The following is a 27,335-nucleotide window of genomic DNA, read 5'->3' as shown; positions in this document are numbered from 1 at the left end:
TTTCCACCATAATTTGCAATAAATTCATTAAAAATCCTACAATGTGATTTTCTGGATTTATTTTTCAAATTTTGTCTGTCATAGTTGAAGTGTACCTATTATGAAAATTACAGGCCTCTCATCTTTTTAAGTGGGAGAACTTGCACAATTGGTGGCTGACTAAATACTTTTTTGCCCCACTGTGTATATATATATATATATATATTTCTATTAGCAGGGCTCTAAACATATATATATATATATATACACAGTATATATATACACATATATATATACATACATACATACATACATACATACATACATACATACATACATACATACATACACACACACACACACACACACACACACACACACACACACACACACACAGTACCAGTCAAAAGTTTGGACACACCTACTCTACTCATTCCAGGGTTTTTCTTTCTATTTACTATTTTCTACAATGGCACACTTAACCAGCATGGCTACCACACAGCGATATGCCATCCCATCTGGTTTGCGCTTATTGGGACTATCATTTGTTTTTCAACAGGACAATGACCCAAAACACACCTCCAGGCTGTGTAAGGGCTATTTTACCTCATGAATCTAAATGAGAGAATGCCATGAGTGTGTGTTATCAAGGAAAAGGGTGGCTACTTTGAAGAATCTAAATTTGTTTAACACTTTTTTTGGTTACTACATGATTCCATATGTGCTATTTCATAGTTTTGATGTCTTCACTATTATTCTACAATGTAGAAAATTGTAAAACATAAAGAAAAGCTCTTGAATTAGTAGGTGTTTCCAAACTTTTGACTGGTACTGCATATATACAGTGCCTTGCGAAAGTATTCGGCCCCCTTGAACTTTGCGACCTTTTGCCACATTTCAGGCTTCAAACATAAAGATATAAAACTGTGTTTTTTTGTGAAGAATCAACAACAAGTGGGACACAATCATGAAGTGGAACGACATTTATTGGATATTTCAAACTTTTTTAACAAATCAAAAACTGAAAAATTGGGCGTGCAAAATTATTCAGCCCCTTTACTTTCAGTGCAGCAAACTCTTTCCAGAAGTTCAGTGAGGATCTCTGAATGATCCAATGTTGACCTAAATGACTAATGATGATAAATACAATCCACCTGTGTGTAATCAAGTCTTGGGAAATGCACCTGCACTGTGATAGTCTCAGAGGTCCGTTAAAAGCGCAGAGAGCATCATGAAGAACAAGGAACACACCAGGCAGGTCCGAGATACTGTTGTGAAGAAGTTTAAAGCCGGATTTGGATACAAAAAGATTTCCCAAGCTTTAAACATCCCAAGGAGCACTGTGCAAGCGATAATATTGAAATGGAAGGAGTATCATACCACTGCAAATCTACCAAGACTTGGCCGTCCCTCTAAACTTTCAGGAGAAGACTGATCAGAGATGCAGCCAAGAGGCCCATGATCACTCTGGATGAACTGCAGAGATCTACAGCTGAGGTGGGAGACTGTCCATAGGACAACAATCAGTTGTATATTGCACAAATCTGGCCTTTATGGAAGAGTGGCAAGAAGAAAGCCATTTCTTAAAGATATCCATAAAAAGTGTTGTTTAATGTTTGCCACAAGCCACCTGGAAGACACACCAAACATGTGGAAGAAGGTGCTCTGGTCAGATGAAACCAAAATTTAACTTTTTTGCGTAAAAGCAACATAGCTCATCACCCTGAACACACCATCCCCACTGTCAAACATGGTGGTGGCAGCATCATGGTTTGGGCCTGCTTTTCTTCAGCAGGGACAGGGAAGATGGTTAAAATTGATGGGAAGATGGATGGAGCCAAATACAGGACCATTCTGGAAGAAAACCTGATGGAGTCTGCAAAAGACCTGAGACTGGGACGGAGATTTGTCTTCCAACAAGACAATGATCCAAAACATAAAGCAAAATCTACAATGGAATGGTTCAAAAATAAACATATCCAGGTGTTAGAATGGCCAAGTCAAAGTCCAGACCTGAATCCAATCGAGAATCTGTGGAAAGAACTGAAAACTGCTGTTCACAAATGCTCTCCATCCAACCTCACTGAGCTCGAGCTGTTTTGCAAGGAAGAATGGGAAAAAATGTCAGTCTCTCGATGTGCAAAACTGATAGAGACATACCCCAAGCGACTTACAGCTGTAATCGCAGCAAAAGGTGGCGCTACAAAGTATTAACTTAAGGGGGCTGAATAATTTTGCACGCCCAATTTTTCAGTTTTTGATTTGTTAAAAAAGTTTGAAATATCCAATAAATGTCGTTCCACTTCATGATTGTGTCCCACTTGTTGTTGATTCTTCACAAAAAAATACAGTTTTATATCTTTATGTTTGAAGCCTGAAATGTGGCAAAAGGTTGCAAAGTTCAAGGGGGCCGAATACTTTCGCAAGGCACTGTATATTGTAGTATTACATTTACCACGATATTACATTTGTTCCCATATCGCTAGCTCTATTATCCCCCCCCCCAAAAAAAAAATATTTATCGTAATTTATCACAGATTACGATACATTTTTTGCTGTAAATATCAATGTGCATTTTCTTTTCCATATTGTCCGTCTCTACAATACAGTACATTATACTATAATCTACTCTGCTGTGCTGAACTGTACTGTGTTGTGCTTTGCTGTCTCCAAACTGGACCAAATCTGAAAGAATACTAGATGTCTATGTTTGGGTTAAATCAAGGCCGTTCCAGATGTTTGAGGACGTTGAAATCAAGGACCAAATCTGATCCGGACCAAACCTCGACATCCGTGAACGTTGAAATCAAGGCTGGTCTGGACTGCACCAAATATATATATATATATTTTTTAAGACGGCCCAAAAGACGCCGACATCGGCCCGTGCATAGTAAATAGCAAGACCATACGTCTTCATACCTGTGCTGTACTAGAAAGGCTTTTAGAGTTCAGAATGTCTCTAGAGAAAATGATTGGTACTGTTCTAGACGTTAGAGTGATTAACTGATGACAGATCAATAGACTTATATTCACACAAAACAACAGAATTGCACTGCATCAGAGCATGTGAGATGAGTTGCGCTGTTGGAAATCCCCCTCCTTGCTCACTGACCGGTGTCTACGCACCGCTTCAGTGCTCCATGTCCTTTCCAACCGCTCCGCAAAAAAACGCTCCACGCTCAGAGGAACAAAACAACTGCCTCTCCAAATTTGCTCCATTCATTAAAATCACAATTTAACCAACACCCATCTATTTTAGTGACTACCTGGATCTCCCATTTGGTTTTGAAGTAAACCATATGGATTTGAATGAAAAGTATTTGAAAAAAAGATGAAAAGGTGAATGTAAGAAGCACACATCATTTCAAATAGGATACATGTCATATTAAACAGCATATAACACTCTAAATAAGTCAGGAGTCAGACCGGGAGCCTAAGAAGGAACAAAAATTTATTATTTAGGCTATATTATTTCAAGGTTATAGCCTACAAAGAAATACATTGTGAAGCATTTGAGCGTGCGACACAATAGGCTGGTAAGGACATAAAGCGCTCAGCGTTTAAACAACATTTTGTTGTATTAATCATTATTGTTTATAAATTGCACATATAGGCTGTGACTTACCTAGAATGAAATGCGAATTAAACAAAAAATGATTTGGTGCCTTTGAATTCATTCACACTGTTTGGCCAGTGTGTGGCTTCAGGCTCATGTGATGCCTGGAGAGCTGGCCAGCAGCAGAGAATGTCCTCTCCTCACGTGCAAAGCCACTGGGGATGCTAATCATGCCAGGCTGGGCAGAGATGCAGATTTTTATTTTTTGTACATACATACATGCATACATGTAGACCTAAAACTTTTTAGGCAAAATAAACCAAAAAAGGAAACGTGGAACGTATGCCAGGCCTATTGGGACAATATCAAGTATGGCCTATTGTATAGATAATGGAACAAAAATGAACGAAACGTTTAAGAGATCTGATTTTTAGTTTATAAATACTTTGCTACAAAGACACTTAGTTTTATCTACCCACCTCGTTCCTTTCTTTTAGCATGTGCACATAGTAAGTACAACCATCATGCTTTCGGGATACGTGTCTTTTCAGATTCCACATGGATTCTTTAGTTGTGGACACTACATCACCACACTACCTCTCTTGCTCTTGGTCCTCATCTTTGTAAGTCACCTTGATTTAGTGTGTTTTCTCAGTTTCTTTATGAAAATATTTTGAGAACTCTGTGACTAGTGAAAGCAAGGGGCTATAGTAGCAAACAAGTAGACTACAACTGCCCTGAGCTCGTGTAGTGAGCGCTACTGGAGCAAAGTTGGAGCGGGTGAGAAGGCGGACCGCTCCAGCCTTTGGGATCGCTCTGCTCCAGTTCCACTCTCATAGTATCCACTGCATCAGTGTCAGTACAGTTACAGTGCCTTCAGTTGTGTTACAACTGTATTCAACCCCTTTGTTATGACAAGCCTAAATAAGTTCAGCAGTAAGAATGTGCTAAACAAATCACATAAGTTGCATGGATTCACTCTGTGTGCACAGTAGTGTTTAACATGCATTTTGAATGACTACCTCATCTCTGTAACCCACATACAATTATCTGTAAGGTCCCTCAGTCGAATTTCGACCACAAAGACCAGGGAGGTTTTCCAATGCCTTGCAAAGAAGGGCACATATTGGTTGATGGGTGAAAACAGTATCCCTTTGAGCATGGTAAAGTTATTAATTACACTTTGGGTGCATTGATACACTATCCTGTCACGACAAAGATTCAGGCATCCTCAGTTGCTAGAGAGGTTTCTGGAGAGGAAGGAAACCACCCAGAGATTTCACCATGAGGCCAATGGTGACTTTAAAACAGTTACCGAGTTTAATGGCTGTGATAGAAGAAAACTGAGGATGGATCAACAACATTATAGTTACTCCACAATACTAACATAATTGACAGCATGAACATAAGGAAGCATTCTTTGCAACAAGGCACTAAAATAATACTGAAATAATACCGCGGCTGAAATCTAGTTAGTTTTTTTGTTTTGGCTCTGTACTTCAGAACTTTAGATTGAAAAGAGGTTAAAATTGAGGTTATTTGAGGTTATTTCTCTCTATATCAGGTGAACTGTTTAGAAATTAGAGCACTTTTTGAAATTACATGTCAATTTGATTTCTTTATTTCATTTACAATACATTTCTAAAAACGTTTTCACTTTGTCATTATGGAGTATTGTGTGTAGATAGGTTAGAAAAACATACATTTATCCACAACAAAATGTGGAATGAGTCAAGAGCTATGACTACTTTCTGAAGGCACTGTATAATATGTTACAACACACAGAGAATCCCCAGTGAATCAGTAGATGAGAGAACAATCATTCCCCTCGGGTTGAATAACAATCGCCCGCTGGCCAAATCTCACAAAACATACATAACAGTAGAAACGAATAGATTAGCCTACTGTAGCAAAGTAACACCGTAATTGCTACATTAGCCTAGCACAGTCAGTCACACTGGAGCTGCTACATTAGCCTAGCACAGTCAGTCACACTGGAGCTGCTACATTAGCCTAGCACAGTCAGTCACACTGGAGCTGCTACATTAGCCTAGCACAGTCAGTCACACTGGAGCTGCTACATTAGCCTAGCACAGTCAGTCACACTGGAGCTGCTACATTAGCCTAGCACAGTCAGTCACACTGGAGCTGCTACATTAGCCTAGCACAGTCAGTCACACTGGAGCTGCTACATTAGCCTAGCACAGTCAGTCACACTGGAGCTGCTACATTAGCCTAGCACAGTCAGTCACACTGGAGCTGCTACATTAGCCTAGCACAGTCAGTCACACTGGAGCTGCTACATTAGCATAGCACAGTCAGTCACACTGGAGCTGCTACATTAGCACAATTGGTGTGATCATCATCATGCTGCGTGTTGGGATGCTGCGGGGACTTGCTTCCATTCAGCCACGAGCATTAGTGAGGTCGTGCACTGATGTTGGGTGATTAAGCCTGGCTCCCAGTCGGCATTCCAATTCATCCCAGGTGTTCAATGGGGTTGAGGTCAGGGCTCTGTGCAGGCCAGTCAAGTTCTTCCACACTGATCTCGACAAACCATTTCTGTTTTGACCCTGCTTTGTGCAAGGGGATATTGTCATGCTGAAACAGGAAAGGGCCTTCCCCAAACGGTTGCCACAAAGTCCAGAATGTCACTGTTTGCAGTAGAGTTAAGATTTCCCTTCACTGGAGCTAAGGGGCCTAGCCCGACCTATGGAAAAACAGCCCCAGATCCTTATTCCTCCTCCACCAAACTTTATAGTTGGCACTATGCATTGGGGCAGGTAGTGTTCTACTGGCATCCGCCAAACCCAGATTCATCCGTTGGACTGCCAGATGGTGAAGCGGGATTCATCACTCCAAAGTTTCCACTGCTCCAGAGTCAAATGGCGGTGAGCTTTCCACCACTCCAACTGACATTTGGCATTGCACTTAGTGATCTTAGGCTTGTGTGCAGCTGCTCGGCCATGGAAGCCCATTTCATGAAGCTCCTGACTAACAGTTATTGTTGCTTCCAGAGGCAGTCTGGAACTTGGTAGTGAGGACAGACTATTGTTATGCGCTTCAGCACTCGGTGGCCCCGTTCTGTGTTTTGTGTAGCCTACCACTTCGTGGCTGAGCCGTTGTTGCTCCTAGACATTTCTACTTCACAATAACAGCACTTACAGTTGACCAGGGAAGGAAATTTTACCAACTGACTTGTTGGAAAGGTGGTATCCTATGATGGTGCCATGTTGAAAGTCACTGAGCTCTTCAGTAAGGCCATTCTACTGGCAATGTTTATCTATGGCGATTGCATGGCTGTGTGCTCGATTTTGTACACCTGTCAGCAACGGGTGTGGCTGAAATTGCCGAATCCACAAATTTGAAGGGGTGTCCACATACTTTTGTATATATAGTGTATTTATGCGTCTAACTTTCTCACTCATCATTATTCACGATTCGGTAGCATCCACATTAATGTAGAAGTGTTCAGAAACATATTCTTATTTACAATAAAAGTGACTCCAAAATGACACAATACATTATTTACCATTCATTTCTGTTGGGCAGAAAATAATCTGAAACGCAACCAAAACAAACAGCAAATGCATCCAACAAGTTTGTGGAGTCAAAAGCTTGATATAATCATTGAGTGCTAGGAATATGGGACCAAATACTAAACTTTTGACTACTTTAATACACACAAGTGTGTCTCATACTTTTGGTCCTCTAAAATGTGGGGAATATTTACAAAAGTGCTGTAATTTATAAACGGTACACCCAGTATGGATTGAAATACCCTCAAATTAAAGCTGACAGTCTGCACTTTAACCTCACAGTCATTGTATCATTTCAAATCCAAAATGTTGGAGTACAGAGCCAAAACAAAAAATGTCACTGTCCCAATACTTTTGAAGCTTTCTGCTTTACTTATTGAGCTGGTACACCATCATCATGTACAGATGATAACTGACCATTCCAGCCCCTCCACATCCTCAGACTCCCGTCTTTCTCCTTCAGTCGCGCAAGTTTAAAACGGTTGTCTTAAGGCAATTTTACACACTGTTATGAAGGGATCAATAAGCTAAATAACAGTCATTAAGGAAGCGCTGAGTGAATTGATTTGACACTGAAAGAAGTTGATCTCCTTTTTAACTGGTTGTCCTTTCGGATAAGCAGAGTGATGGGAAATGGCACAACATAAATCCGGGGTGCGTTCAGTTCGGTTCAATGTTTACTACGTTTGTGTGACTGTTTGTACTAAACGACACAATTCCCCAAAACAGTGGGCAGCATTCTTATTATGAAATACGTCGGCTCCCGTTTGATGGGTGTGGCGTGGTCAATTTGAGTTTGACCATTTTTAAATTGCAAAACTCATGCAGCACACCATACACGATTGTCCTCTGGGCCATCATAATCATGCCGTACTTGAAATGGTCGTACAGTACAGTACAATTTCCTTTGAATGAAACTTTTAACACCGTTCTGTCGTACTGAACGCACCCCGGGTGTAGAATCCTTTGTTTGACCTGTGACCTCAAACTTTAGTTACTCGTATGTCTTCTGTTCTGAGAGATGTTACTTAGAGAATTCCTCCCTATCTGTCTATCCCCTCCCCTTCCTCTTTCCATTTCTGTCTGTCTGTCTGTCTGTCTGTCTGTCTGTCTGTCTGTCTGTCTCTCTGTCTCTCTGTCTCTCTGTCTCTCTGTCTCTCTCTCTCTCTCTCTCTCTCTCTCTCTCTCTCTCTCTCTCTCTCTCTCTCTCTCTCTCTCTCTCTCTCTCTCTCTCTCTCTCTCTCTCATGACGGTTCCTCTGTTCCCTTTGTTATCTGTGTCTGTCTGACTTTGTCTGTCAATCTCTGTCACTCTGCCTCTCTCTGTCACTCGCTTTCTATCTGCAAGGGCCGCTCCTCTGTCACCACATCACCATGGCAACGTCATGTCACTCTGTCCCTGTCGCCGGCTGTCTGTATCTGTAATTACATTCAGACAAAAGTCGGTGTCTTGTGTTTTTTTCTATCTTCTTCTTTTTCACATTCTCCCCATCGGAACGTCCCTCCCAGCTCGGGCTGCGTGATTAGCGTTCGTCGGAGGGATTTGCATAAGAACAGTGAGACGGTGGCGGCGGCGCTGTGGCATAGGAGACCCCAGGAGAGATTAGCGACATTAGCATGCTGGAGCCTACAGGGCTCAAGCTACAGCTAACGGTGTCTATGCAGGAGATTGTCTTTCTTGTTCTGCTACTCACAGACAGGCTCTATACAAAGAAACATGGACAGTTGGAAGTTGGACATAAGTTTCCTATGGACCTAGTACATACTCTGTCCTTAGGGTCCCCAGACCTGGGCTAGGTTAAGTTCAAGTCTTTTTAGTGTTAGTGTTACAAGAGCTGCTTGTTTGCCAAGGGGCATGTCTTGACTTCCTGTCCGCCTATGGGGTCGTTGGCTTGGGGATTTTATATGCCTTTGACAGGAAAGGGAAATACATGAATTCATCTCAATACCCATACCACTAAACACATCTGACCCCGGAGATCATTCTCAGAGAATCACCTCCTTGTAAAATGGGAATTGTCCTGCAGCACTGATGGTCACTCCTAAGGTCCGGAATGCAATCACTTCACTGTACTGAAGGGAATCAACATTGAGGGAATGGAGTGAAAATCACAGCCATACATACATACATACATACATACATACATACATATTCATTCATTCATTCATTCATTCATTCATTCAGACTCACTCTGTGTCACAGTCCATCAGCAGCAATGCCCAGCCTTGGCTGAGAAACTTGCTTGGCCTAGCCTGGGGTTGAGACCACCACACAGCTTGGATTGGCCTCAGCCATAAATAGGCAGCAATATTTCGCTGACAGTGGTGTGAGTGCGCAGATACATCACATAGAGAAGCCACCGCTATCATCAGGGGATATAGAGGGAGAGGGACGCACAGAGACAACACAAGGCGCAGAGTTGGCGGCTGACCTAGGGTTGTCACTAGTTACCACAGCCAAAAAGTCATAACTATGGCTAAACCCTGTCTATTTCTACAATTTCCCTTCTTAAAATCTGCTTTAAACCCTAACCTTAACCACACTGCTAACCTTATGTCTAATCCTAACCTTAAATGATGACCAAAAAGATTGTTAAAAGAGGAGAGGACCCCACGCGCCTGCTGTGTCACGCACACAAGCAAACACACCCACATGCATTCAGCGTTGGGTCATTTGTCTTGTGTGATTATCCTATGTAGATTTAAAGGTGAGCCTCGGTTGTTTGAGATGATCCTGTCAGCTAGATGGAGGACCGTTATGACACAACATCCCCCTTGTAATGTTCTACTACTCTATTTCACCTCTATTTTTTCCCTCTCTTTCTATCTCTAGCTGGCTGTCCAGACTCTCTCATAACGGAGTTGCATCACTTCCGAGCCCTAGGTGATGAACAGGTGAGTCCTGAACAGTGACCCCAAACAAACAAACTCCTATCTATCCTATCTAGAGGGAAACTAGCATCCCCACCGCCACCCAGCATCAACCTTAGCCTTCCTGTCTCACTCAGGTCACAAGGGAAATATGCTCCTGGTCTCTCTGTCACATCTAACAGTGCTTTAATTGTCTCATCTGGTGCTACAATACAGTGTCTGCCACTATCCTGGTGTTGTAAGCTCCATGCTCTACAAACTGAGCTACCAGCCCACCCTTCAACTAGCATAACATCCGTCCCAAATGAGCAACATCTCTTGCTCTCTCTCCATCCATCTCACAGCACCTCAGCCAGGAAGAGCAGGAGTCGGTTTTAAGAGGGAGTGTCTAATTCTCTACTCTACCACTCAATACTCTTCATTCACCCCCTCTGCCAGGGGTATTAAAATCTGACCCTACAAGGTAGTGGAAAGCAGTGGATCTGGCTTTGAATTTGAGTGCCCTATACTCCTCCTTATCTTACACACTATACTTCCACTGTAAAATAGTGTCATTTTGAAGTAGCTTATAAACAATAAGGACCATGCGCCATTGTTCACTCCTGAGACTCTTCAGGCAAACATACTCTCTTCAAAATTATTTCAATTTACTCCCACATAGGATTAGCACATTTGCAATAGTAAACATAATGAAGTGATGAAACAATGCTCCTGTTGCATGAGTGAGTTATTGGCGGGGCTTTGAATTCTGAATATGAATGCTTAGCCAACTCTAAGCTTGCCCTGTGGTTCCATTGCTCAGTGAAAAGCGCCACTCTGAAAGCATAAGTGATGTGAACCGGATGGTTAAAAGCCCCTTCTGAGCTGAGCCTTTATGCAGATGTATGATTGAGGCATGCATCAATTAGCCTTGTCACGGAGACACAATTAGCATGACTATGTGTCTGGTCATAATGCTGTGTGTGTGTGTGTGTGTGTCTGTGGTTGTGTGTATATTGTGTGTGCATATGCATGAGTGCACCTCTCTTTTGCCCCTGCCTTTTTCCTTCTCTCAATAAATGTCAATAAAATGATCCTTAAAGACATGAAATACCATATTGTCGAAGCGGAAAGTCATTTACTTCAAATCCATCAAAAACGGATAATGAAATAATGAATTAATCTCTCTCTCTGTGTGTATATCAGTATGAGCGGTACCAGCAGTATGCAGCCGAGGAGTGTCTCCTCCAGATGGGAGGAGTGTTGTGTCCAGCCCCTGGATGTGGAGCAGGCCTGCTGCCTGAGGAGGACAAGAGGATGATCCAGTGTCTGCTCAGCAACGGGTTGGGATGCGGGGTGAGACATGCATACGCGCAAGCACACAACACGTGAAGAGATGTCGTTATAAAACGAGTTGCATGATGTTCTCTAATTAGCCACCCGATTTAAAGATTAGGAGATAGTATACATTAGTTTGCAAACACCACCATCTTCATCACAGGGGAGCAGAATTGGGGTTGCTACAGGGCTCATCGCTCACCTACAGTATCTCAGTCTCTATCTCAATCTCTCCATATATCTGTCTCCACTAACAGCAGCCTGGCTTAGAGAGGAAGAGAAAGGAAGAGAGAGGGAGGGAGGGAGGGAGCATACATACATGTGTGTGTAGCCATAAGATCCCAGGTGACATTGAGCAAAAGCAAGCAATGCAGGTGTAGAAGCACGTTGTCTGGGAGTTTTTCCTGGCCACCGTGCTTCTACACCTGCATTGTTTGGGGTTTTAGGCTGGGTTTCCGTACAGCACCTTGATATATCAGCGGATGTAAGAAGGGCTTTAGAAATACATTTGATTTGACTGAGAGGGTGGTGGTGTGTGTGTGTGCACATTCATTCCAGTCCATCCAGAGGTCTGTGGGAAGCAGATAAAGCCTCTATAAGTGTCAGGCTGCTACTTTAAGACAAGGATCCTATCACTTTAACACTCCCCCAGATGCAGTTCTCTTTTTGGGGGGTGGGGTGCTTAAGGCCTTAGGATACTGGTGAGCTGGCTTCTCTTAAAGACACCACATACAGAAATCAATATTGCCCGCCTCACTGTCTTTTTCATGTCCTCCCTGCTAGTGTTTGTGAGCTGGCTTTAGGAGCCCCTTGCTGCAGCTCTGGTACGACGTACAGCTCAGATGGGCCCTGGCGGACCCGGCTGCAGCCGCAGGGTACAATAGACACTGGTCAGCAGAGGAGACCTGTAAACATGCAATAGGACATTTTATCTCTGTGGACCATGCAGGTCCTAGTCTCATCCACCAGCCGGCTCTCGGTTGCAATTAGCCTGGGGACGAGGTTAAACGAGCCTGAGCACTGAATCTGAGCGCAGACACGGGAGGTGGGCTGTAGGGTTGGATAGGGAGAACTGCAGGGTGTGTGTGGGTGTTCGTATAGTGTGTGTGTGTCTGTCTGTGTTAAAGAGATGATGGTGAAATATTCCTCTGTCTTTGGTACTCCAGTGTGTTTTTTAGTTAGCAGATGTACAGCAAGAGAGTATCTTTGTTTTGTGTCTTGAGTGATGTGATTGTGTGAGAGTCAGAGACTCTTTTCTTCTGATGGTGCTTTCAGAAAGTATTCACACCCCTGGACTTTTTCCACATTTTGTTGTGTTACAAAGTGGTTTAAAAATGGATGTAATTGTCATTTTTCTGTCAACGATCTACACAAAATATTATAATGGAAGAAAGAATCTAATTTATTTATGAATAAATATTTATTTCTGAAAAATAAAACACTAATATATCTTCATTAGGTAAGTATTCAACCCCCTGAGTCAATACATGTTAGGGACAACTTTGGCAGCAATTACAGGTGTGAGTCTTTCTGGGTCTCTGAGTTTTCCACACCTAGATTGTGCAACATTTGCCCATTTTTTAATTTTTTTTTATGATTCAAGCTCTGTCAAATTGGTTGTTTAATCATTGCTAGACAACCATTTTAAGGTCTTGCCATAGATTTTCAAGCAGATTTAAGTCATAACAGTAACTCTGCCACTCTCGCTGTCTTCTTGGTGAGCAACTCCAATGTAGATTTGGCCATGTGTTTTAAGTTATTGTCCTGCTAAAAGGTGAATTCATCTCCCAGTGTCTGGTGGAAAGCAGACTGAACCAGGTTTTCCTCTAGGATTTTGCCTGTACTGTAGCTCCATTCCCTTTATTTTTTTATCCTGAAAATGTCCCCAGTACTTAACGATTACAAGCGTAGCCATAACATGATGCAGCCACCCCTATGCTTGAAAATAGGTAGTGTGGTACTCAGTAATATGTTGTATTGGATTTGCCCCAAACATAACACTTTGTATTCAGGACACAAAGTGAATTGCTTTGTCACATTTTTTGCAGTATTACTTTAGTGCCTTGTTGCAAACAAGTTGCATGTTTTGGAATATTTTTATTCTGTACAAGCTTCCTTCTTTTCACTCTGTCAATTAGGTTAGTTTTGTGGAGTAACTAACATGTTGATCCATCCTCAGTTTTCTACTATCATTAAACTCTGTAACTGTTCTATAGTCACCATTGGCCTCATGGTGAAATCCCTGAGCAGTTTCCTTCCTCTCCGGCACCTGAGTTAGGAAGGACTCCTTCCTAACTGCTAGACCTTAAATAGAATTGCATGTGTTGGGTACAAAAATCATCTTAAACACCATTATTGCACACAGTGAGTCCATGCAACTTATTATGTAACTTGTTAAGCAACGTTTTACTCCTGAACTTATTTAGGCTTGCCATAACAAAGGGGTCTTATACTTATTAACTCAAGACATTTCAGGTTTTTATTTTTCATTCATTTGTAAAAATGTCAAACATCATTCCACTTTGACATTATAGGTTATTGTTTGACCAGTGACAAAACAATCTCAATTATTTTAAATTCAGGCTGTAATACAACAAAATGTAGAAAATGTCAAAGGGTGTGAATGCTTTCTGAATGCACTTTTATATGAGAGAGAGATGAAGCGAGAGATTGCGAGAAAGGAAGGGTGCCAGGGAGGGCAGAAGGGGACGACTTTGCCACTTCATCAGTAAGCTCTCTCACAGAGCTCTTCTTAGAGCTTCACAAGAATGCTCTAATTTAGAAGAGTTCCCAGTGCTGCTGTCACCCTCAGTTCAAAACTTCACATATGATTCTGTACTGAGACAGACACTGCAGTGTGCTGAATCTACATTACAATATGATACCCACCCAATACTGAGCAACAGCACAGGGCTGCACATCACTTAATGTTGACTTACAAAGGCTATGTCAGTTTTTGTGACTGTGTGTGTGTGTGTTTGTGTCAGTGCATGTGTGTATGTTTACCCTCTGAGGGTGCTGTCTGGGGTGCTGTGATCCGTTGTGTTGCTCAGTGAAGGGAGGCGAGGGGAAATAGGTTTGTCAGCCACCGGAACCCTGCTGCAAACCTTCATGAGTCTTCCACACTCCACTGGGCAGCTCTGTCTCTGTACCAGCCACGCAACCCACCCACTGGCCAACCCTCAACCCAGCCGCAAACCTTCGCCCCACCCGGCCCCCGGCCCAACTCGGCTAGACAAATGACTTAAACTTAGAGGTGAGGATTTTCTCCTGACCAAGAGACCTGATCAGGAGGAAAAGAGACCTGTCATAGGCTCTTGCTGTCATATAGTTATAATTTGAGTTTATTATAACCGTAGTGATATGAAGCTTCTGCTGAAGTGAGACTTAATAAGACAAGTTACTGTTGAATGTTGCAGAAAACCATTCAAAATGACTTCACAGACAATCAGGTCACCGTGCTACAGTGCAGTGTAGTGACGCGTCCTGAGACTCCTCACTTCTCATCGCCTCGTGTCTCAGACAAGCTTTGGTGCATACGCCACGGGCGTTTGATGAAGCGACTGTTCAGAGTTCTCTGCCGAAGATGATGATGGAGGCTCATCTGAGGGAAGAGTGGGAAAGAACGAGGGAGGGGGAGGAAGAAAGCGCCTGTCAGAAGCTCCCCTCTTCTCCCCTTGTCTCATCACAGGCGGCGCCATGCAGGAGTTTGGAAACAAAGAGGCGTCTGTCCCCCAGACCTGAGAGGAGAGCTGCTATCAGTCACACTTAAAAACAGCAGATAATAAAAGAAAGAAACAGCGACAAGCCCCCTCTCCTTCAAAACTCCAGCCCCTTTGATGAAGTGCAAAATCACTGTTGCGCTTCAAAAGATGGAGTCGAGCTAAAAATACAAAGCATCTTTCTAGATTCCTAGTTAATCCCGGTTGTGGAAGGATTCGGTGTATATCAGCTCCCTACTTCCACATGCAGGCTGGGTGGCTCCTAGTTGGGGAGCGTATAGAGATGGCGCCACCCACTGTCTATCTTAGGAACTTGTATACAACCTGTGGGAGAAGATACAGCCAGTCATTAAATGCCTTGAAACCAGGGGTGCGTCTTAATAGTAAAAAAAAAAAGAGACTTTATCTCCACGTCTCCTTTCCTTCACCTGCAGTTTTGTGATGGAACTATACCGATGAAAGCAAATTCATGGCTGGCGTCCATTGGAAAGGAAAGGGAGCCACTATAGAGTATTAAGAAGCATCCCAGTTCAGGGTTTCAGTGCGACTGAATGGGATCATATTATTAAGGCAACATTTTGCGTGTCTTCTTTCAGTTTGTGTTCTGCCGTGACTGTAAGGAAGGATTCCACGAGGGGGAATGTCATGTGAGGTCATCACCTGTCTCAGGAGGAGCCCTGCAGGTAACTGAGCCAATCAGCTGTGTGCTGCTCACTGTCGCACTGTCTCTGCTGCCCCCTACAGTCCACATGGCCAGCATTAGTATCTAAAAAGGGGACACTGAAACATACTTGTAATGGCTCATAATTCAGAGTTTAATTTATTAATTAATTTTGAGATATGATATGTTTTATGTATGACTCGAGTTTTAAAACATGCCACAAGATGGCATTCCTAAATCAACCAAATTTCAGCACACTATTCACTGTATCCACTCAAGAAATAAACCCCCAGTCTCTCACACCCCCACCCCTGGTCTGGTCTCTCTTCACTCTCTCCCTTGACCTCCCGCCCCAGGGTTATGTAGTGGATGAGGAGGCAGCTCTTCAGGCTCGGTGGGAGCAGGCCTCGCAGGAGACTATAGACGAGACCACCCGTCCATGTCCACATTGCAAGGTCCCAGTGGAGAAGAGTGGTAAGGCACTGCACATCCCTCCATCTCACTCCATCCATTTTCTGATCCTTATTCCAATATATACATACACTACCGGTCAAAAGATTTAGAACACCTACTCATTCAAGGGTTTTTCTTTATTTTTACTATAATCTACATTGTAGAATAATAGGGAAGACATCAACATGATGAAATAACACATATGGAATCATGTAGTAACCAAAAAAGTGTTAAACAAATCAAAATATATTTAATATTTGAGATTCTTCAAATAACCAGCTTTGCACACGATTGGCATTCTGTCAACCAGCTTCATGAGGTTGTCACCTGGAATTCATTTCAAAAACAGGTGTGCCTTCTTTAAAACTAAATTGTGGAATTTCTTTCCTTCTTAATGTGTTTGAGCCAATCAGTTGTGTTGTGACAAGGTGGGGGGGGGGGGGGTATACAGAAGATAGCCCTATTTGGTAAAAGACCAAGTCTATATTAAGGCAAGAACAGCTCAAATTAGCAAACAGTCCATCATTACTTTAAGTCATGAAGGTCAGTCAATCCGGAACATTTCAAGAACTTTGAAAGTTTCTTCAAGTGCAGTCACAAAAACCATCAAGCGCTATGATGAAACTGTCTCTCATGAGGAACTCCACAGGAATGGAAGACCCAGAGTTACCTCTGCTGTAGAGGAGAAATTCATCAGAGTTACGAGCCTCCGAAATTGCAGCTCAAATAAATGCTTCAGAGTTCAAGTAAGAGACACATCTCAACATCAACTGTTCAGAGTAGACTGGGTGAATCAGGCCTTCATGATCAAATTGCTGCAAAGAAACCACTACTAATGGACACCAATAAGAAGATGAGGCTTGCTTGGGCCAAGAAACATGAGCAATGGACATTAGACCGGTGGAAATTTGTCCTTTGGTCTGGATTCCAAATTGGAGCTTTTTGGTTCCAACCGCCGTGTCTTTGTGAGATGAGGTGTGGGTGAACGGATGATCTCTGTATGTGTATTTCCCACCGTAGAGCATGGAGGAGGAGGTGTTATGGTGTGGTGGTGCTTTGCTGGTGACACTGTGTGATTTATTTAGAATTCAAGGCACACTTAACCAGTATGGCTGCCACAGCATTCTGCAGCGATACGCCATCCCATCTGGTTTGCACTTAGTGGGACTATCATTTGTTTTTCAACAGGACAATGACCCAACACACCTCCAGGCTGTGTAAGCTGTCATCAAGGCAATGGGTGGCTATTTGAAGAATCTCAAATAAAAAATATATTTGTTTAACACTTTTTTGGAGACTGTATGATTCCATATGTGTTATTTCATAGTTTTGATATCTTCACTTTTCTACAATGAAAGTAAAATAGTAAAAATAAAGAAAAACCATTGAATGAGTAGGTGTTCTAAAACTTTTGACTGGTACTGTATATGTTCTATATCTACATTGTTTTCGATATGCCCTTTATTTCTCCAACCCCTTAACCCCGCCCCCCTCCCTCCGCAGTGGGAACAATACTGTATAATAGATTTCAAATGCCATCCTTTCATACATTGTCCTTTTCCCAAGCTTAGTCTTCTCTTCTCCTGTTTGCCTGTCTGTAAAGTTGTGTTTTTATACTGTGTTCCCAGGTGGCTGTATGCACATGGTGTGTCCCCGTGCCCAGTGTAAGTTTGAGTGGTGCTGGATCTGTCGTGTGGAGTGGAACAGGGAGTGTATGGGCAACCACTGGTTTGGCTGACTCTGAGACCTCAGAAAGGCCCTGCCGCCACTCAGGAATACATGCCTGGGACTGGAACGCAAAATCAATCATGTGTTTAAAAGACTCAATAAAGCTGTGCCCTGACCTATCACAATCTCTTAATCAGTGACCTCATTTGCCTTCAGTCACATTAGATAAATGCACAATGGTTGTCCGGCTTTAACTGGACAATATAAAGGATTTACACTTCATTTTTTCCTTCTTGTCAAAGGTTGTCTCTGTATCCATTGTACTTCACAACCTTGTTATAAAGAATACAAATGTTGTCTGTGTTTATATAATATATCCCATTTAGCTGACTTACGAGTCATGTGTGCGTACATTTGACATACGAGTCGTCACGGGAATTGAACCCACTGTCCTGGCGTTGCAAGCGTCTTGCTTTATCAACTGACCACTCTTTTAGTCTTTGTTACTTAATGGTCTGTGTGTCTTTTTTTCCCCCACCTGCTTTGTTGCCCTAGAGTGGACTTTAGCTTTTCAAACACCCCACCCTTCTTATGACATTATTGTGGCACCTGTCAATCACATTGTTATGGCAACCACGTCCTGTCCAACTCTGAGCTGTCGCTGCATATGGCCAAGTCATGGTGTTGTCATTTTGGATGCCTTAGCTAAGATAAAAAAAATCATATGAAAAGACCATTGGAATCCTATATCTAGGCATGAAACTGGTTTGTCAAGAGTGGGGCCACTTGGTGATTATATGTACCTTAACAAGCCACAATACATCTGTACTGAGCACACACGTAAGCTGATAAGAAGCCATAAACATGTCCACAGTTTCTCCAACATGTCTTAACAGCTCAGACAAACTCCAAAGCTGTTAAACATTAGAAGATAGGACCATTGCTTTGTCAGTGTCATCATTGTTAACTTTGACATAAAGGCTGTTGTGTAACAAGCACATGAGTCAGAATGTACCATATTGTTCAGGTACAGTACTGCAGGTAGCTCACTAGTAAACAAACAGCTGGAAGGAAAAACAGTGACTGGGGCCTGCAGAAAGACTTTCCTTTTACCTGATATCTGCCTAACAACAATCCACTTCTCATCTCTCTGGATCACACGGCTTTAGCAGGTTCAGAGTCTACCGGAATATACCAACTCCCTGTGTTTTGAGTGAAAGCCTTTGTTTGGAAATAGCGGCTCATTGTAGAGTTACCGTACCTACACTGGTAGGCTGGTCGCAGTCATATTGGAGCTGTGTAGTTAATTGTTTACAGAGAAGCCTTCAGGCCTGGAACACGGCAGGATGAGGAGACTGAACCGGGTTAGTGCCTCTGGCCGTTACAACCCTGCCATGGAGATGGAGATGACCGATGGAGTTGTCAACCAGGTGAGGAGAAAATGGCACTTTGAAGTTTACCAGTCTGCCTCTCAATGTCGTTATCTGTTGATATTTTTCCATTTCTGGAGTAATCGGAAACCCTCTCAATACATTTTCAATGGTTACTAGGCTCCAAACTGTGTATGATTAGAGAGTAGTGGGTTACTATACTTCTTACTGGGTGATATATTTCAGAATTGGACATTTGAGTACATTCTATGATGCAGTTCTATGTACTGTAGTGCGATGTATGCGTGTCACTGCAGTCTGAACAGCAGCCAGTTGTTGGAAGTGCGATCTCGAAGACATCTGTGTCCAGTGCTGCGAAGGCAGCAGCCCAGTGGGCGTCTTACACCTGCAGCCGCTGGAAACGAGTCTGCCGTCAGTGTGTGAAGAGAAAACCCACAGGTACCATTGCAGATAAAACGCCAAACTCAAGGTACACCTAGATAAGACTTCAAATACTCTGCACTCTATCAGGCTGTGTGATCACCTTCTTGTTTAAAGGGGAATTCTTTGAGACCATGTACAAAGGCCTGGCCTTGGATGAAGATGTCATAGATGGAGGAGACAAAAGCTTCCACCTCAATAAAAGACTGCTAGACCATTTCAGAGATCTGGCTTCCAGCAATCAGGACACTGATGAGGTGAGGGGTGGATGGCATTTACGTTGTAAAATGGGGCTAAAGGTATAGATAGATGTAAGATATATAGATTAGATGTGGTCTGATTTGAAGGCTGGTGATGATTCATACAGTCAATAATCCGGTTTGGTCATAGGTGGACCTTCAGTACCTGAGTGATGTAATCGCAGATGGAGCCGACCCCAACTCAACGGACCGATACGGACAAACTGTCTTGCATGAGGTGAGACTGAAGTCTTCACACGTCATCAAATGGCTCAAAGACCTTCTGTTGTGGCAGCATCGTTGTGAGTGAAGCCACTGTGTGTTCAAATGGGCTCCTCTGCCTGGTTCTAGATCTCGAGGGCGTGGAACGTGGACGTGATGCGTTTCTTCCTGGACAGGGGGGCTGATGTTCTGCGTCCTGACTCCTACGGGGTCACGCCCCTGCACGTTGCCGCAGCTCTGGACTACGAGGAGATGATCCACTTCTTGTTGGAGAGGAAAGGTCAGAGGTCAATTGTGTCTGTGTCACTTGTGTGTTACTTCTGTAGGTGAGGGATTTGAATGTGTCTTGTACTGTAGCTCACACATGCATGTCCTGTCTAGCCGACATTGGTGCTCAGACCAACATGGATCATCAGACACCTCTGCACTACGCTGCTAAGAATGACGCGGTGGGGGCAGTCAAGGTGCTGCTGCAGTATGGGGCAGACATCTCCGCACGAGACTACAAAAGGAGAACCCCTCTACAACTGGCTGCCAACCTAGGTTCATACCTTTACTTGCCTCTGGGTGTGCATTTCACACTCCATACTTTGTATTAGAATAGAATAAAACACAACTTTATTGTCCAAACACACATGGAAATGTACCCTCCACCTCACCTTACAAATAGCTCAATTGCACATTACACAGTTATTGCTGTACTTGATTATGCTTCTTTTGTTGTACTCCTGTGTGTTTTCAGACAGGAGTGAGGCTGCACGGACACTAATGGAACTAGGGGCTGATGCTGGGGTAAAGGACTCTGATGGTCAGCTTTGCATCACCGCCATGATTGACAAGATGACCTCAGTGGTAAATATGGGTTGGATGGTCACTGGCCAAATGAGTCGCCATACTGCAGTACATGCTCAATTGTATAGTTTGTCCTGACAATGTGCTAGTTGTTGTCATAGAGTGGGTTCTGTATGTGGTCATCCTATAGTATTGTTCAGCTCTCTTTGGTCTTGTCAGGCTCATTTGGCTCTGAACCAGTTCCATGTGACTGACCGGATGACCAGGCAGCAGTTCTACTACCTTCACCTGCTGGAGCCAGAGCCACCCTGCAAGCAGAATCCACCAGGACAGGGCTCACAAGGTATAGTCTGAAAAAATATATATATACTATTTACACAGAACAAAATGTCCTATATGGCCAATGCTCACACTAATAAAAATACACTCTGTTTAACCACCTAACTCAGTGGGTCAAACAGTGCAACATACTTGTAAACTATTTTTTTTAAACTTGTGTGCTCTCTCATTTCAATTTTTTTGTCTTCCAGAGGGTGTTGCCAGTGAGCCTACATCACCAGTATGTCCCACTCTTTAAGGCTAAACAAGCAAATCAAGTGATAATGGATGAAAACTAAGTCAACTAATTTGATCGTAATTGCGATATGAATTTTCCCTGAGAATTGTTCTCTCTCTCTCTCTCTCTCTCTCTCTCTCTCTCTCTCTCTCTCTCTCTCTCTCTCTCTCTCTCTCTCTCTCTCACCACAGTTGGAGTTCATAGTACACCAGGGGAAGTTGGATCTCATCATGCACCCTGTGGTTCTGAAGCTCATCACTGTCAAGTGGAAACTATATGGCAGGTCAGTTCATGAGAGAGACTTTTGCCAGACAGGAGTGGCAGGTGTGTCACTCCTGCCAGATGTCACCCTACTTCCAGTCTCATGCTCTGTCATAAATGAAATATACCATAGGCCCTAACCAGTTAGACACGTCGCCGAAGGGATCTACTGTTAATACAGTACTGAATGGTGGCTCAGTATTTCACTCTGAATAGTAAACTGGTGTCTCTGTAGGTTGGGGGCTTGGATACTCCTACTCCTTAACTTCCTGTTTATAGTCTCCTGGACGACCGTGGCCATCTCTGTGTCTGTCATCCGAACCGAGGAGCCTTATGTTTTCCCTGAGGTGAGAAAGTGAAGGACAGAGGGAACATATATATATATACACACACAGTTGAAGTCGGAAGTTTACATACACCTTAGCCAAATACATTTAAACTCCGTTTTTCACAATTCCTGACATTTAATCCTCCGCAAAATCCCCAGTTAAGATCACCACTTTATTTTAAGAATGTGAAATGTCAGAATAATAGTAGAGAGAATGATTTATTTCAGCTTTTATTTCTTTCATCACATTCCCAGTGGGTCAGAAGTTTACATACACTCAATTAGTATTTGGTATCATTGCCTTTAAAATGTTTAACTTGGGTCAAACGTTTCGGCTAGCCTTCCACAAGCTTTCCACAATAAGTTGGGTGAATTTTGGCTCATTCCTCCTGACAGAGCTGGTGTAACTGAGTCAGGTTTGTAGGCCTCCTTGCTCGCACACGCTTTTTCAGTTCTGCCCACACATTTTCAGTGGGATTGGCTTTGTGATGACCACGCCAATACCTTGACTTCGTTGTCTTTAAGCCATTTTGCCACAACTTTGGAAGTATGCTTGGGGTCATTGTCCATTTGGAAGACCCATTTGCGACCAAGCTTTAACATCTTGACTGATGTCTTGAGATGTTGCTTCAATATATCCACATCATTTTCCTCCCTCTTGATGCCATCTATTTTGTGAAGTGCACCAGTCCCTCCTGCAGCAAATCACCCCCACAACATGATGCTGCCACCCACGTGCTTCACGGTTGGGATGGTGTTCTTCGGTTTGCAAGCCTCCCCCTTTTTCCTCCAAACATAGCGATGGTCATTATGGCCCAGCAGTTCTATTTATGTTTCATCAGACCAGAGGACAAAAAGTACGATCTTTGTCCCCATGTGCAGTTGCAAACCGTACTCTGGCTTTTTTTATGGCGGTTTTGGAGCAGTGGCTTCTTCCTTGCTGAGCAGCCTTTCAGGTTATGTCAATAAAGGACTCGTTTTACTGTGGATATAGATACTTTTGTACCTGTTTACCCCAGCACCAAAACAAAGGTCCTTTGCTGTTGTTCTGGGATTGATTTGCACTTTTCGCACCAAAGTACATTCATCTCTGTGGTTGAAAAAGGAGTTTTAATGACTCCAACCTAAGTGTATGTAAACTTCCGACTTCAACTGTATATATAGATAGATTTTTTTTTTTTCATTAACTCTTCAGAATTATATTAAAAGTGTGATGTTTTAAGATTCACACACATTTCAGTACTTCATTTAGATCCACAATGAAATCATCTGAATATGAAGGTCAGAAGTATGTCACAGGTCATACAGATGTTTGGACATTGATAGTCATTGTGGGCCCCGGGAAGAGTAGCTGTTGTGATTGTAACAGCTAATGAGGATCCAAATAAACAAATCTAAATATAAAAAGTATATTCACCTGCAGGACTGGTGGCGTGTGTTTGGGGTGGTGGTGGCTCTGGGGCTAACAGTGGTGGAGGTGGGCCGGGAAGTGGCAGAGATGATAGGCTCCAGCAGGAAGCTAAGGAGCTGGCAGAGTTGGTGTGAGCATCGCACCAACGATGACCTGCGCTGCACACACCCAATGTGGCCCGAGGTACAGCACCTTTTCTTACCCAGGAGACACACACAGACACACATCTTTAGTAAAGTTTCTAGACCCGATCTAGGCTCACACAATTAACCAAAATAAATGTATTTTAAGATCTAAGGAAAAGTCCTCCTGACCCCAATACATTATTTTGGCAGTATGCCATTTGTAAGGCTACAGGTTGTTGTAATCCCCATTGAGAATGTGGAAATTGACATCTTCTTTAAAAGAAAATTGTCCTCCTGCTTCAAAGGAAAAACATTTCTTGGAAGAGCAAATCAAGTTGATCCACCGCATGAAGGGAAACTACTTACAAGACCCCTGGTAAACACATTTGTGTTATATATGATACAGTACATCTCATATGGATGTGTTGTAACTCTGGCCCTTTAATAATGCTCTTCCATTACCTAACTGGCAAGCAGACGATGGGATCTCATTTGGCTGTGTCACAGGAACATCTTTGATTGGCTGGTGTACATACTGCTGATGGCTGTGTTCGGGATCCATGTGGCAGACATCTTCTTGCTTGGAGGAACACTGCGGGACTACAGCCTGCGCCTCTTCGCTGTGGTCATCATCTTCCTCTGGCTCCGGCTGATGAAACACGTCCGAGCCTTCAGGTGATCAGACTGACCAACCACTGAAGAGTCCTCTTTTAGGGATCTTTTTTAATTTCTTACTTGTCTTCCTGAGGAAGTGCAAGGCATTCGTTCATTTTAGAGCACCAATCTTGTGGTGGAGAATAATGAATCTTTACTTCTCTTCCCCGCCATTGATGACTGTTCTCTGGTACCCAATGGATCATGGAAAGGAACAATAGGTTCTGAGGAAAAAAAGAAAGAAAAAACACAACTGAAACTAAACCCAAAAGCCTGAGCTTCCCCGCGAACAGTGCATTGTGTTCATGGGGAAGCTCAACGATAATAATGACACCTGGTCAGCGTCCCTATAGGTACACCTGGAGTTATCACGTTCCATGACAACAACACATGAATAGGGCGCCACAGGTGTTCCCCCCCCCCCCCCCTCCCCCCCTGTAGTGACAACGAAGGAACTAGAGCTCATAGGCCCCCATATGGACATGGCTCTCATATCCAATATCCACATTTTTTAGAACAGCATGTCTGGATATTTCCAAACATAAAGTAGCCAAATACTAACCCACATTGAACTCATACAGCAGATCTTAGAGCCATTGCGTCTGAAAATTCAACAGCGTTACACCAATACCACAACCTTTGATCCTCATTCTGTACAGGGTTATGGGTCCTTTCATTGTCATGCTGGGGAAGATTGTGGGGGATGTGCTACGTTTCCTCTTCCTATATGCAGAGATCTTTATCCCTTACGCGTGTGCCTTCTGGATTATATTTGGAGGTACGTTGGGAAACAAACCATAAGATCATGCATATTTTATGAAACATACCCACAATATGACATGGCATATGCTACTGCAGCTGTCCTGGTATGATACAAAATACACAAACAACTGTATTTACGGTCTGTCTGCGACCTGTCCTCCCCAGGTCAGGCGTCAATACCCAGTATGCGGACTGTACCCCAGCTGCTCTACAGCCTGTACCGCATCACTCTGGTGGACGAGTATGAGTTTAACGCCATGGTGGAAGTGGACTCGATCATGGCCCACTTCCTCTGTGGTACCTTTCTGGCTCTGTCCTCCATTCTGTGTGTCAACCTGATGATTGCCCTTCTCTCGGACACCTTCCAAAGGTACGGGCTGCTAAAATGATATTTGGCGAACTAGCAGATCAGTAGTGTGCTGATCAGCCTTTACAGCTTACACTCGTGTGCGCTCAAGTACTGTATATTGTTTGTCTACGCCAGGTTTGCGTGTTTATCTACAAACAAACATATGACTCAGTATGCATCTGTCACTCTCAGCATCAGTATGTATCTCTTCTGTCAGGGTGTATGACAATGCACTGGCCAATGCAGTAATGCAGCAAGCAGCCATTATCCTGCAGGTGGAGGAATCCATGCCCCGTCTCTGCCGTTTCTATGACGACCAGCACATCCACCGCTTCTGTGCTCCTCTTGGGGAGTTATACGACGATGACATCAGAACTGACTCAAAGCGGCACGCTGAGCTGAAGACGATCACCACTCAGATCAAGGTGACGGGATGGGACATTCATCTTTAACACCTGCGTTTGAACTGTATGTCTTTATATATCTGTGTCTGCCTGCGGGTTGGTTTAGTTTAGGGAGGTAGAGTGCTTGTTTCTCTTTTTTACCTGTTTCCGACACTTCAGGAGACACTAGATGAGTTCCTGGAGATCCAAAAAGAAGTGAATCCCCCCGAACAAGGACGACCTGATGAGAGTGACAGGGCCTCAGGGTAGGCACAGCACTGCCTCTCTTTTACCTGACTTTAGGAGTATGGAACAACTATGCTGTATTGTGGAATATTTCCAGGCTTGTGTCAAGATCTCTCTCTTCCTGTCTCTCCTAGGGAGAGGCGCTTCTCATTCCCTGTGCAGGGGGAACACCTGCAGACTCTGCAGAGGCTCCAGGTGGACCAGACCCAGCAGAGCCAGGACCTCAGTGCCCTGAGGGCAGACATGAAGAACCTGCAGGCCCTGATCCATCAACTGATCCAGTCACAGACCAGCTCATGTCAGTATTATGTTGACCTCGTAAAGAACCTTCTATACAGGGTCTATACACTAAGACAGACCCGATAACTAGTCTAGTGCAGTCTGACTGGGTCAAAGACTAAACAAAGAGTAAAGTCCGCTCAAATCCAGAGGGAGTGCATATTTGGATTAATAGTCTTTACACATGATGTAGTCATTTGGACTGACATCATGAATGGCTCTCTCATTCAAATAAGAGAAGCTCTACCATATAATTAGAATCCATGGACTTTACTCTTTGTTTAGTCTTTGACTCAGTCAGACCGCACTTCACTAGTTCTATTTCTTTGAGGCCTACTATGATAACCTGTCCCTGTGCCTGTTTCTTCTGTGTATTCCTGTGCTAAAGTATAGCTATGTTTCACTGTCTCCTGTCTGTCCATAGCTGACAGATTGCGTTATTTTGTCTCTGTGCAGGTGTGGGCTGTGGTGTGACTGTGCAGGCAGCAGAAAGCACTGGGTCAGAGCCCGTCGAAGCGCCACCATACAGGTGAGGGATCACTGGTTTAAGACATCTTGGTTATCTTTAGTTTTCGTAACGGGTTGCCAAACGACCTATGGGGAACTCCATCCCCTTCACGCGATGTGATTGAGATGCTTAATATCAAAAGATGTTTACAGTCACGCCACACCCTTACTGTACCCATGTGACCTGCCACTATAAAAGGCTGTGTGGCGTGACATACTGTATTTTTTAAATTCTCACCTTTGTGTTTTACATTACGAGATAACTGTTAATTCCCTTCTAATTATTTTCTTACGGAATGACCTACTCTTGTTATTGTGCCTGCCCATAATCACTAACTTGTATTGCTTTTTGTCGTGCTTTTCCATACTAGCTAGTACGCTAATTAGTTTAGGGTCTATCCCGTTACCTCAGAAGTTAGCTCGTAGCTAGCTAGCTAAATTAGCCACACATAGTTCCTGTAGCTTGTTAGCTTGTTGTACCTGTTTGCACTTGTTGACTTGCGGTGTCATGCCAGTCCCCGCTTGACTTCCACACCAGCTCGTTGATCCAGCATTACCACTCCCTAGCTTGTGATCACGGAGCTCAGCGGTGATGTAGGCTACCGGTCCTCGCTTGACTGAGTCCACCAACGCCGAGACTGACAG

The 27,335-nt window shown here is 43.4% G+C and overlaps 2 protein-coding genes across 3 annotated transcripts in view; both read left to right on the top strand.

Moving 5' to 3' along the window:
- LOC139416874 (parkin RBR E3 ubiquitin protein ligase) overlaps positions 1–18,763 on the top strand; it is a 101,755-nt gene extending 82,992 nt beyond the window's left edge. The window contains exons 8-12 of one of the 2 annotated variants that reach the window (XM_071166039.1): positions 9,907–9,968; positions 11,130–11,279; positions 15,580–15,666; positions 16,001–16,118; positions 17,726–18,763. In XM_071166039.1, coding sequence (XP_071022140.1) covers positions 9,907–9,968; positions 11,130–11,279; positions 15,580–15,666; positions 16,001–16,118; positions 17,726–17,835 — 527 coding nt within the window. In that variant the 3' untranslated portion in view covers positions 17,836–18,763. The remainder of the gene's footprint in view (positions 1–9,906; positions 9,969–11,129; positions 11,280–15,579; positions 15,667–16,000; positions 16,119–17,725) is intronic. The other variant, XM_071166031.1, reaches the window with a different exon arrangement.
- A 348-nt stretch (positions 18,764–19,111) lies between these two features.
- On the top strand, positions 19,112–26,732 carry LOC139407755 (transient receptor potential channel pyrexia). The gene is made up of 20 exons (XM_071151651.1): positions 19,112–19,195; positions 19,453–19,594; positions 19,694–19,833; positions 19,967–20,053; positions 20,167–20,337; positions 20,436–20,580; positions 20,780–20,889; positions 21,049–21,172; positions 21,360–21,388; positions 21,577–21,668; positions 21,882–21,993; positions 23,398–23,568; positions 23,816–23,886; positions 24,018–24,185; positions 24,824–24,942; positions 25,092–25,296; positions 25,493–25,700; positions 25,839–25,924; positions 26,039–26,202; positions 26,640–26,732. The coding sequence occupies exons 1-20, from the start codon at positions 19,112–19,114 to the stop codon at positions 26,714–26,716; spliced, it is 2,505 nt and encodes an 834-aa protein (XP_071007752.1). The 3' UTR covers positions 26,717–26,732.
- The last annotated feature ends 603 nt before the right edge of the window (positions 26,733–27,335 follow it).

Source organism: Oncorhynchus clarkii, chromosome 1, assembly GCF_045791955.1.
Source record: "Oncorhynchus clarkii lewisi isolate Uvic-CL-2024 chromosome 1, UVic_Ocla_1.0, whole genome shotgun sequence".
NCBI lineage: Eukaryota > Metazoa > Chordata > Actinopteri > Salmoniformes > Salmonidae > Oncorhynchus > Oncorhynchus clarkii.
This window is presented reverse-complemented; position numbering and strand designations above follow the sequence as displayed.